Genomic DNA, 13,348 nt, shown 5'->3' with positions numbered 1-13,348 from the left:
TTGGTCACTGATTTCTCTCAACATCAATGGTCTCCACTTCCCTGTTAAAACATACAGACTAATGGAGTGTATAAGAATAAAAGGATGGGGAGAGACCTATTGAGGTCCAGGATCATCCAACTTCTGGCATACAGCCCTACTTGCCTTCTCACAGAAAACCTCTGGACCCCAGGATCATCAAAGTTAGACTCCAATGCCCTGCCTGTGGGTCTAACTGGGACACAGACAGCAGAGGGGAGCTGTGGACTATGCCATGAGTTCTAGCTTCAGGCCCATGGCCCTATCTACCTTGCCTAGGAGGCCTTCTGGGACCCAGGGTTATCTAGCTTCTGACCCACAGCTCCACCTGCATTCCCAAGGAAGCCTCCCAGGCCTCAGGAATATTGAGCTTCTGACCTATGGCTCTACACACCTTCCTAAGAAGGCCTGCTAGGACCCCAGAGGCTCTGGCCCAAGGCCCCACATGCCTACTGAGGAGGGTTGATGGAATACAAGAAACACCCAGCCTCTGGACTAGGGCTCTACCAATCTTCCCAAGTAATCTTGCAGGCACCAGAATCACCCAGCTGACACCAGGGAAAATTAGATGGCTAAAGGCCAACATAAGAACACAACCAACAAGAGCCATGGTAATATGGCACCACATAAATACAGCTATGCTACTACTGCAAGCCTTGGATATCCTAACACAACCGAAAAACAGGAAAATGATCTTAAATTTTTCCTTATGAAGATGATAAAGGACTTTAAAGAGGAAATGACTAAATCTCTTAAAGCAACACAGGAAAATACAATCAAACAGGTGAAGGGAAGGAATACATGGTTCAAGGCCTGAAAATGGAAATAGAAACAAGAAAGAACACAAAAACTGAGGGGATCTGGATATAGAAACTCAAAAAAGAGTACAAGGACAACAGACTTGAGCATCACCAACACAATATAAGAGATGGAGATGAGAATCTCAGGCATAGAAAATACAATTAAAAAAATAGATAAATTAGTCAAAGAAAATACTAATTTTAAAATGTTCCTGACACAAAATATCTAAAAAGTTAAGGGCAAATGCAAACAAGAAAACTAGGTAGAATTGGAAGGAAAAGAAAGAAGAGAAGAATCCCTAATCCAAGTACCAGAAAAAAAATTTTAATAAAAACATACAAGAAAGCTTCCCCAAATGAAAAAAGGAAAAGCCTATAACATGCAAGAACCTTACAGAACACCAAACTGATTAGACCAGAAAAGAAAATCTTCCCACTGCATAATACTCCAAATACTACATGTACACAACAAAGACAAATATTAAAAGGTGCAAGGGAAAAAAGGCTCAGTAACATATAAAGAATTACACCTGACTTCTCAACACACTGTAAAAGAGAGAAGGGCCTGGATAGATGTCTTTCAGACCCTAGGAGACCACAGATGTCACTCCAGACTACTATACCCTGCAAAATTTTCAGTCGCCATTGATTGAGAAAACAATATATTTCACAACAAAATCAAATTTCAGCAGTATCTGTACTTAAATCCAGACCTACAGAAGATATTAGAAGGAAAATTCCAGCTCAAGGAGTTTAATTACATGCAAAAAACACAGGAAATAAATAACTCCACTGCAACAAAACCAAAAGAAGAGAAGGAAACACAGGCACACACACACACACACACACACACACCAAAAAATAAATAAAACACCTACCACCACCATCATTAAAATAACAGGAACTAACAATCATGGGTCGTTAAACTATCTCAACATCAATGGACACTATTCCCCCATAAAAACATACAGGCTACCAGAATGAATGCACAAAAAGAATCCAACATTCTGCTGCATACTAAGAATACACCTCAGCAACAGTGATAGACATTACCTCAGAAAAAAGGGCTGGAAAAAGTTTCGCAAGTACATGGACTCAAGAAGCAAGCTGGAGTAGCCATTCTACTATCTAATGAAATAGACATTCAACCAAAATTAATCAGAAGTGGTGGGAAAAGACACTTCATACTTATTGAAGGAAAATCCAACAAGATGACATCTCAATTCTGAACATATCAGCCCCAAATGCAAGGTAACCCACATTTGTAAAAGAAACATTACTAAGACTTAAATCACAGTTTAAACCCTGCTACCTTTTTTCTCAGCATCTCATGGAACCTTCTCCAAAACTGACCACCTCGTCAGTTACAAAGCAAGCCTCAACCAATACAAGAAAATTGAATTAGCCCATTGTACTTTATCAGATCGCCTGGTATTAAAGCCGGACTTCAACAACAGCAGAAAGAAGAGAAAGCATGCAAACTCATGGAAATTGAACAACTCTCTATTCAATGACCATGGGTCAGGGAAGAAAAGAAAGAAAGAAAGAAAGAAAGAAAGAAAGAAAGAAAGAAAGAAAGAAAGAAAGAAAGAAATTAAAGATGTTCTAAAATTTAATGAAAATAAAGGAACAAGACACCCAAACTTATGGGACACAATGGTAACAGTGCTAAGAGAAAGTTAACAACACTAAGTTCCTTCATACAGAAATTGGAGAGATCCCATACTAGCAAATTAACAGCACACCTGAAATTTGTAGAAGGAAAAGAAGCAGAAACATCTAATGCTTTGTATACCTTGCTGATTTCTTAAAGAGCTGGCTGTTCATTTAATTGATTCTTGAATTGTTTACTTTGTTTCTAATTCATTGATTTCTGCCTGGAGTTTGATTATTTCCTGCCATGTTCAAAGTCCTTAGTCATCAGAGAAATGCAAATCAAAACAATTCTAAGATTCCATCTTACACCTGTCAGAATGGTTAAGATCAAAAACTCAAGTGACAGTACATGCTTGAGAGGATGTTCGTATTAGGGCAAACTTGTACAAACACTTTGAAAATCAATCTGCCGATTTGGGACTAGTTCTACCTTAAGGCCCAGTTATACTCCTCCTGGGCATATACCCAAAGATACTCCACCATACCACAAGGACACTTGCTCGGCTATGATCATCGAAGCTTTATTCATAATAGCCAGAAATTGGAAGCAATCTAGATGTTCCTCAACTGAAGAATACATAAAGGAAATATGGTACATTTACACAATGGACGACTATTCAGCTACTAAAAACAAGGACATTATGAAATTTGAAGGAAAATGGATGGAACTAGAAAATATCACTTCTGAGTGACCTAATCCAAACCATAAAAACATGTATGATATGTATTTACTTATAAGTGGATATTAGCCATAAAGTACAGGACAAACATACTAAACTCCTCAGACACAAAGAAGCTAAGTTACAAAGAAGACCCAAGCGAGCATGCTTGAGTATTCCTCAGAAAGGAAAATAAAATAAGTACTCCTACTATCTCTGTATCCCTAAGGCTTCCAAAAAATATGTTTTGATTAATGGTATCCTGAAGTATTCTCCTTTTTTATTATTAATTTATTCTTGTTACATCTCAATGGTTATCCATCCCTTGTATCTTCCCATTCTTCCCTCTCTCCCATTTTCCCCTTATTCCCCTCCCCTATGACTGTTCCTGAGGGGGATTTCCTCCCCCTGTATATGCTCATAGGGTATCAAGTGTCTTCTTGGTAACCTGCTGTCCTTCTTCTGAGTGCCACCAGGTCTCCCCATCCAGGGAACATGGTCAAATGTGAGGCACCAGAGTATGTGAGAAAGTCATATCCCACTCTCCACTCATTCTCTTTTGTAGATGTATATTCAAATTATATCACTTTCATGCCTGAATTACAGCATTTTGAACAGAGAAAGATAATAACAGAAGTGTTAATCTCAAGAAGTGACCGTTGAGCCATTGTGGGTCTCTGAGACATGTCAGGGAGTATGTCAAACTATGCATTTCAGCACAGTGCAGATTTACAACAGATTTTACAGATGGGATCTCACAACTGATTCTTACAAACCTAGGACAATCAATTATCTTCCACAAACAGATCTGCTAAAATAAAAAAAGAATGCCATGATCACTTCTGCACACTAATAAAACACATTTCATCTATTTGTAAATATATTAATAATACTAACATAATGAAACATTATTCTCACAAGAAAAACAGATCAAATGGTTAGTTTTGACAAATGTACACAAACCAAAATTTGCTTTGAGCCCTCAGTGATACAAAGATCTAAAGAACATACAAACTTCCTGTTCACAAAAAGCTTGAGAATTACTTTAAAAGAGAAAATAACTAGAACAAAAAGTAATTAAAATTCAACAAGTTTTCAACTTGATGGGCATAATATGTGAGATTACAGAGAATGGATGAATCTAAGTATTGTCAAAAGCATCAGAAATATCCAGGCTTCTTAAAAATTCCCCAAAATTCCTTTCAGATAATATGATTTGTTTTATTCTGATGCTGATATATCACAACATTTAGTGTTTTGGAAAATACTGTGTATCCTTCTGCTGTAGATAATTTGAAACATAACAAATAAATACACATCAAGATTATCTGGTTTATAAATCATAAAGAAAACTTAAGTCTCTTTCAAACGCTTCAAAATAACAGAAGTTTCAAGTATACTTCTAAAATGCCATCCCAATTCCCCATTCGAAAATATATTACCAAAAGTGAAGTCATTTTTATACTAGCATCAAGGAATGTCACTTTCCAGGGTTCTTCCACGTTTTCTGGAACAGGTGAATAAATAAAATAAGCAAATAGAATACAAGAGAATCCAAAGCACAGAGTTTTGTGTCCCATGATAAATCTTTTGCAAACTTCTGTGAGGTGATAATGAACGGCATCTCATATATTGACTACGGAACAGTAAGGCAAAGGTTCTGAGGTAAAAGGATGGTTTTGGCAATAGTGACTTGGCATTCAGTATTAAGATTAAGTCACTGTTGAAACTGGTTACATAACTGTACTGCTTTATAGGAGAGAATTTAATACAGAACGTCTAATAAAATGTGCAGCAATGACAAAAACCTCACGAGAGGAGTGAGCTCCTCTTTCACCACCTAGCACAGAGGAGCAGCAGCACTTAGAACCCAATTAAAGCACAACCCAAACACATCAGGAAATCACTTTTTTTCTATTGCAATTTTGCAAAGAGTAGTGGCAACCATTTAAAAGCATGATAAAATGTTGGGTAACATTTAATCAACCTTAATATCAACACCCACATTTAGAAATTTCCACTCCATTCTGTCAGTTAATTTTAGTTTGTTTTTACCTATTTTCATGAGAAATTACACTGGAATTTTTATAGTATGGAGTTGTATACTGACTATTTTATTAATATTAATTATTGATATACATAGCCATAGTTAGAAGATGGAATCACTGCATTTATTCACCACACTTCCAAAGATAGTGGTGACAAGAACTCACCGTAGCAGTTCAACTGGACAATGGGAAAACAGCTTATATCCACCATGCAATGCAAATCCCACAGTCAATACCATCTTGGTGATTCAGGCTGATGGAAGAATGGCAGGGTGGCACACTGAGAATGCTACAATTGATCCAAATACCATTAATGCTCTGGAACACTATGCAGCAAAGGTGTCCACTGATGGGAGTTAAAGTGTAACAAGTACAGGAATGATTGGAGAAAATAAGCAAGAAAAGAAACTGCACATTGTGTTACAAGAACATGCTATGAGAAAAACTCTTAAATCCCAACAGAGTGAAGAGAAGGAATTTCAGTGTAAATATGATGGTTATGGAAAACTCTGTGCAATAGCTCTCCATCTTAAGGTCCCTGAGTTCTCACACAGAGGAATCTGGTCTTACTAGGGTGAGCATTCAGATGGTGGGAAAGTATTTGCAATTGGTTATGGATTAAAAAGTCATTTCAGACCTCATACTGGAGAAAAGCCATATCAGTGTTCAGAAGATAATTGTACAAAATCTTTCAAAACTTCAGAAGATCTACAGAAACACACCAGAAGAACCCACACAGAAGAAAGGCCCTTTAAGCATCCTACTGAAGGCTGTGGTCAGTTGTTTACAACCTCAAATATAAGAAAAGTGCACATTAGGACACACACACAGAACCAGATGTTAGAGAACATTTGCCAGTGCAACTGATTATAAAAACTATGTGAGGATACACACAGGAGAAAAGCCATGTATCTCCACAGTTCCTGGGTGTGAGAAAAGGTTTACAGAATATCCCAGTTTGTATAAACACCATGTCATCCGCACTTACTCTAAACTACAGAACTGTAACCACTGAGGAAAAATATACAAACAGATCTCTACACCGGACATGCACAAACAGACAGCCCACAATGACACAGAGCCCATTGAGGAGGAAGAGGAAGGCTTCTTTGAGCCTCCCCCAAGGTCAAGGTGATAATGATGATGTGCTTAAAGCATGCCAGATCACATATGTTGCAGGTGTAGAAGGAGAGGACATAGTATCTGTACAAGTAGCCATAGTCACCCAGTCTGGGTGTCGTCAACAGGTTACACTCATATTCTAGGATGGAACTCAACATGTCAACATTTCTCAAGCTGACATACAGGCCTTTGACAACACCATCACCATGGTAGCACAGGATGGCACACCTATACAGTCCCCACTCACTCACGATGCAGTCATCTCAGCAGAAACACACTCTGTTGCTACAGTCACCACTTAGGGCATAGAGTAACAGTAGGTTGCAATTGTAAGACCTGGCAGCGTTCTATACAGCCTCTTCAGAAATGGGACACCAAAGACATACGCATCATTTAACAACTACAGAAACCACACTTCTGACCTTAGTGCCAACATCCAATGGCACACAGATTGCAATTCAGCTTGGAGAGCAGCCATCTCTGGAAGAAGCTATCAAAATAGCATCTAGGATCCAATAAGGAGAAATGCCAGGGCTGGATGATTAATGCTCAGAACCATAGAGCAATGAAACAGGAGGAAGGAGCCTTTCATCTCCTGTGGCAGAAATCCCCAATCCCTGCCTGGCAGAGCAGAAGCTCCATTCCTGAAGCACTGTACACATTTTTATGAGAGAGAGGAGAACCTTTTCTTCTTGACACTTTTGTGTCCATAGCTCCTGGAATAAATCCAAAGTTATTCATTGTTTATGAGGAACTGTGAAATGAGGGCACTAGAGCAATTGTTGATGTAACCCTTTATCGCATGGCCGACTTCTGGAATCCACTCATAAGACCTGAGAAGTCTGAACAGAGTCAAGATGAGTTTTCAAATTACAGTGAAAAAAAAAAGTCTGTATCTAATGTGTCAAAAGTTCTATATATAAAACAATCACAACTACAGAGTCATCCCAGAGAAAAAAGGATGCAAGCCTCCAGATCGCCCTCCCATTAGTGTTTGGATTTCTTGTCCCATTACACACCCATTTTTATTTGTACTACAGTGTTTGAAGACTCCACTGAAAGTATCTCATCCCTGTTACATATCACTTCTCAAGCTAAAATGCTGATTATTTTTAGCATTACATTGGATTGTGTATAAAATTACAAAATTTTGGTTATTCTTAAATTAAAACACTAAGTCCAGTGTTGGAACGGCTGTGGTAGCTCATGCCTATAATCCCAAGAATAAAGAAGCTGAGGCAGGTGAGTGCCATAAACTAGAGACTGGCCTTGGATATGTAGTGAACTGCATGCCAATCTGAACTACAAAGTAAATACTTTCTCAAAACAAAGTAAAAAAGGATATCCAGTGCTTGGGTTGTTAAAGAGTCTACTCAGCCTTCTTATTTTTTACTACTCTTCTTTATGATAATGGACTATGTGGGTTTTCCACATGTCTGTCATAGGCTTATAGTCCTATAGCTAGGAATGGAATTACTCCAAAAACTAGGTTAGCAAGTTGTGTAGATTATTTATTATTGCTCCTAATCTTTTGTTTTAAAGATGATTTAACCTAAATTTACTATTGATTTTGAATGCAACGGCTTTTAAAAGAAAAGAAACAAACAAAAAAACTATTTGTGGAAGTGACAGCTTTCTTTTATTTAGATAATTGGTGCTGGATGTCTGGAATATACAGTAATTAGCTGGCATGAATCTGAGAGCAACATCAGCACAGGAAAATCTGTGAGAATACTTCTTCAGTCAGCACACAGACGCTGTGACCCAGTGAGGAGCAAAAAGTGTGCTTCAAGCTGCCAACAGAATTTGTCAAATAGTGTAGAATGTAAAGGTTTCTCTTATGGTGCCTTTGAAGGCATGAGAGGCCATGGAGAACCTTTGAAACACAGTAGTGTGTGCCAGATTCAGAGCCTCCCTGCTGAGGATAGGACAGGCCATTGATGAAGATGAAACCTCAGTTATAATGGAGACCACAGAATACTGGGAATTCCATGACCAGAAAATGGCTGGTTGACCACATAACAACCATTCCATTATTGTACTAGGGTGCATTTCATGCCAGGCCAGTGTTTTTTGTGTCTCACACATACATATATATTTAGGATTGGTGACTCTTTTTCTTCATTGTAGTGTAAAGTGAATCTATTTAATTTAGATAGTAGTGCTGACATTTATAGATCAGTACTAGCTTGATTTTTTTTCATGTCCTACCATTGAAATATCTTCAGCAATACAGCCTGACCATGACGCTCTGGCAAACATCTGAGAACAATTGCAATACCTTGTAAGGTTTGGGGTGAATTATAGGACACACTCATCAGACCAATAATTTGGAAAAACTTAGTCCTATCTCACCCTGCACCATATCTTGATAAATGATGGTTTCTGGGGAAGACATTGTTCTCCTGACACATGACAAGTCCATTTAAATTCTTTTCATATAAGTATATATTTAATTAGTTATGTTAGTTAGCCTTTTTCACTATCCTTACTTATCTTGCCTTTTCATTGTTCAACTCATAAACCCTTCCTTTTCCATTTTCTTCCTTTTATCTTTCATATTATATGTCTCTTTTTTCTTAAATTTTCCCATGGCTTTACTAGTTTTCAGGCTATTGAGTGTAAATCAACCTAAATACATTTCTCTAAAGATTCAGAGATAATATCCACACCTGAGATAGAATGTGTAGCAGTTATATTAAGGGGCCTTACTTACTTCACACAGAACCTTTGTTTCCGCATCTATTACTTGTGAATCTCACTATTTCATAATTTTACTACTAATATTACATTGTGTATTCATACCACATTCCATTGTCCATTTATCAGTTAACACACATCTAGGCTGTTTCTTTCTGGTTATTGTGAATGGTGCAGAAAAGAAAATAGATGAGTACGTATCTATTGATTAGGTATTGTGTCCGTTTCCTATGAGATGGGAACAATGCACCCTGCAGACAAAGTGAGGTATTAAAATACCCAAACCAAGATAACTAACTTCAGACTAAAAAGAAATTGTGTTAGCTATTTTAATAATTAGTTTAATTGTCCACCCTGTACATCCTAGAATCACCTTAGGAAAGAGTTATCACTGACGGACTGGTCTAGATCATGCTGGATGGTGAGCATGTCTATGGGAAATTGTTTTTATTATGTTCATTGATGTAGGAATATGGGGCCTTAATGTAGGTGTCCCTGTTCCCCAATTTTGGCTCCAGAAATCTAGGGAAGTATAAGCATACATGTGTTCATTTCTCTCTGCTCCTGATTGCATGTCAAGGCCCCACATATGATTTTTCTGGAATAATGGGCTGTATACTTTGTTGTGAACAAAAATAAACACTTTGTCACCTAGGTTGCTTTTGCCAGGGTATATTATCACAAAAACTGGAATAGGAATACGACAATTGTTCAGCATCCTTCTGATGCTAATGGGAGATCCCATCTTTCTGCAGTACAGTAGCCATGTCTTCCTCCTCTACAATACATTGTTTCGTCTTCTCTAATTGTTCATCATGCTCCCTTGTCTACAGCCTAAACCTTCTTGCTGTCACAATAACCATAAGGCTTCCAGACAGAAGCACTTTTGATAAAAAGAGAACATGGCTTTTCTTGAGTACTGTCATTATAAAATCTGAATCTCAGCAACCTGGACCTAGAGACAGACAACAATAGCAGTAGATGCCAAGGTGTGGTCTTTGAGCTATGTGGGTCCCTGAGACATGTCAAAGAGAATGTGGCATACAGCACACTTTCTGCTCAAAAGAAAATGTGCTATGTTCATGAATACACAGTGTCATTTCTAGTGGATTTCACAGATGGGTTTTCACAGCACACTAAAGAAAAGCAGAGAGCACTACAAGCTCTACAATTGTTCCACAGATAATTGTAAAATGATATGAAAAGTAGAAATAAGTGCCACTATTGAAGTTTTTTTCTGATTATTAAAATATAATTTATTTTCATATCAATATAACACTTATATACATTTATAATAAAATCATCATTACCATTGAATTTATTATTAACACTGGTAATATTGATTAATGTAAACCAAATTCATTTGGCAAAAGAATACACAGTTTTGAGTAAAGGAATCTTAGGAACTACCTAAAATAGAAAACAGATCATAAAAGAGTAGATGGTTAAATATTCGATCTATAATATGAATTCTATAGTATGAATGATTTATATATATGACTTCGAGAAAATATAGGAACCTAGGTTTTCTGAAAAAGCAATAAATATATTTAAACATGTGACCAATTGCTCAAATATTCTTTTAGGAATGTTAGTTCGTTTGTGTTGCCAATATATAATTGACTTTAGAAATAACATCTTATAAACGTTGTGTGTCCCTCAATAGACAATAAGGCATGCTATCTACTAACTAAAATGTTAACTATATAAATTATAATATTACTTTGTGGTTATAGCACTAAATAAAACTAGGATCTCTTACAGAATAATGACTAAAGAAAATGTCATATGTATTTTTAACAAGGCCTCCCAATTTCACAAGAAAAATATATACGATAAGTACTGTATTTCCACATCATCAACTATGATTCTCACTTTCCAGCATTTTTCAGTGTTTTCTGGTATGGGTAAATAAATGTAATAATGAAGACCAGAGAGTTTAGTTTTACAAATAAGCTTAGTTCTTTATGGATTAAGATGCTTTTAGGTCTAGATAGATGTTTTAAGTTGAAAATAATGAGATATGATAGACACTGATTTACATTCAGAATTTTAAATGTACCAAGATAGAAAGGATATTTTCTTCAAGGTTGTAAAATACAAATAGCCAAAGCACTAAGAATGTAACATTTATATAATTCCTGATATTGTCATGGTTCTTCTCTATTGCATATATTTATAATAATATAAATGTATATGCAAAAAGCATTTATTAAAAAAAAGAAAAAAAAGAATCCAAAGCATAGAATATCGTACTGCATGATAAATCTTCTCTAACCTTTTCTGTGTGGATAGCCAAATGCCACTTCATATATAAATTGCTAAATGGTAAGACAAGGATAGAAAAAAAATTCTTTCAGGTATAATGGCTATATAACAATGCTCATTGAACTCTAGGTTACAAGTCACGGTACTGTTGTAACAGGTTATGCAACTGTGCATCTTTGGGCAACAGATTATGCTATGAAGCATCTACTGATAGTTTGCATCAAGAGCAAAAACATCATGACACTAGCAAGTTCCTCTATAACATCAATAAAGCATATCTTAGTAAAACTCTGAGCACAGCACAAGGAAGATAAAAATTCGATTTCTGGTGTCATTTTACCAAATGTAGTGTCAAGAAGTTAAAAAAAAAAAAGTCGAGTAACATTTAAAGAACTGTTGAACCCTGCCATTTAGGTCAAGGTTTGGAATTTCCGCATAGCCTCTGAGCTCATTGCATGATGACGGCCTCCCTTTCTAAGTGGTGTTCTCTCTCTTTACCTGGTTTAGTGAACCTTGTATGCCCTAAGGAGTATAACATAGCCCTCAAAGAAGATTATAGGCTCAATGCTTTCCTGATTTAAAAAAAAAAATTCAGCTAGCACCTGGAAATTAAAGGAGATACCAACACTATGCTAATAATTTGTGTTGGTGTCTTAGCTTTCAACCAATGACCTTAAACCCTACATAAGATTCTCTGCCTCCACCCCCCATAAGATAATTCAGTGCTGCTTTTCCCTCTTGATAGGGGTGTTTTGTTACTTGGAGATTAAGTATCACTGGCATTCCCAGCACCAGTGAATCTAACACATTCAACCTCAAGACCCATCCCATTGCCCAAGGTTTAAAATGTTTTGATTCAGGAAAATAAAGACGTGCTCTCTCACTCCATTCCTCCACTGACTGAGACTTATCACTTATTGTTAACAAAGGGGTGTAACACTTTTGGTATCATCACAGGCTTTTGTGATTCCCAAGTTTACCCTACCATCTGAGACCAGTAATCTCGTTTTAAAAGAGCTGACTCCAAAACACAATGGAAAACTCATTTCCACCCCCTATCCCCACCCCCCACCCCATGAGACTGGAAAGCTCACATAGTACACTGGATTTGCAATGCGCACTCTAAGATGCTCCTGAGAGAGAAATAGGAGCTTTGATCTTGAGGCCCCTGTGTTCCCATCTGGAAGCAAAGAGCTCTGGACTGACCACCAGATGTGGAACCCAGGCAACGACTGGACATGGAATGACAATCAAACTAAATGCTAAAGCCTATTGCACAGATCATTTTAAAAATAAAAATAAAGGTGAAAACTCAGGACAGATGTGTTCCTAAAGTTCATTAATCTGATATATAGCTGACTGATTTCCAAAGACATAACAGAGAACAAATTAGGGAGAAGCAGAACTGGCAGGTCTCATGCCTAGTTTACAGAGAAAGGTCACATAGCAAAAAAAGGTAAGCAGCTTCTAAAAGTGGAATTGATCTTAGTCCTAAGCTAGAAAAAAGAAAAGTAAGCCAGACATGGTGGGGCACTGCTGAAAACCCAGTATGTGGAAGTTCAAATGGAAAAATCATGAGTTCAAAACAAACCTACAGGACAGCCAGAGCCATCCTTACAGCTGTCCTTATGCTATCATAAGACCACTCCCCATAATAAAAAATATCATCTAGAGAAAGACAAAGAAAGGGAGATACACACACACACACACACACACACACACACACACACACACACATATATATATATATATATATATATATATATATATATATATATATATATATATAGAGAGAGAGAGAGAGAGAGAGAGAGAGAGAGAGAATGTGGGAATACAGTATTCTACCTTACCAGGATGCCTCAGTTCTATGACCATAGAAAACAACAGGAGTCAGAATAACATTTAGGGTCGGCCCCTAGTTACTCAGTTCTAGCAGTTGGTTTTTAATTCCCATCAGTTGCTGACATCAACTGCATCTGGATAAAAGTGTCACTGGGATTAAACTCTCTAAGCCCAGGTTCAAACTGCAGAGTTCTGTTTGTCAAGTGGGATTAAAGGAGGGTATCAAACATTTTGA

General features: G+C 37.1%; 1 protein-coding gene and 1 pseudogene across 2 annotated transcripts in view; one reads left to right on the top strand and one right to left on the bottom strand.

Annotated features, from left to right (window-relative positions):
- Positions 1-4,751, bottom strand: part of LOC311589843 (arylacetamide deacetylase-like 2) — a 35,921-nt gene extending 31,170 nt beyond the window's left edge. The window contains exon 1 of the mRNA XM_084768519.1: positions 4,576-4,751. Within this exon, the coding sequence (XP_084624645.1) occupies positions 4,576-4,713 (138 nt within the window). The 5' untranslated portion in view covers positions 4,714-4,751. The remainder of the gene's footprint in view (positions 1-4,575) is intronic.
- On the top strand, positions 4,747-6,849 carry LOC311590306 (zinc finger protein 143-like; annotated as a pseudogene). The gene is made up of 2 exons: positions 4,747-4,779; positions 5,283-6,849. The product of its transcript is annotated as a zinc finger protein 143-like (transcript).
- Positions 6,850-13,348: the final 6,499 nt, after the last annotated feature.

The sequence above is a fragment of the Acomys minous genome (assembly GCF_964271855.1).
Source record: "Acomys minous genome assembly, chromosome: 19".
In the NCBI taxonomy this organism is placed as follows: Eukaryota; Metazoa; Chordata; class Mammalia; order Rodentia; family Muridae; genus Acomys; species Acomys minous.
Note: the sequence above shows the minus strand (reverse complement) of the source record. Positions and strands in the feature narration are given on the sequence as shown.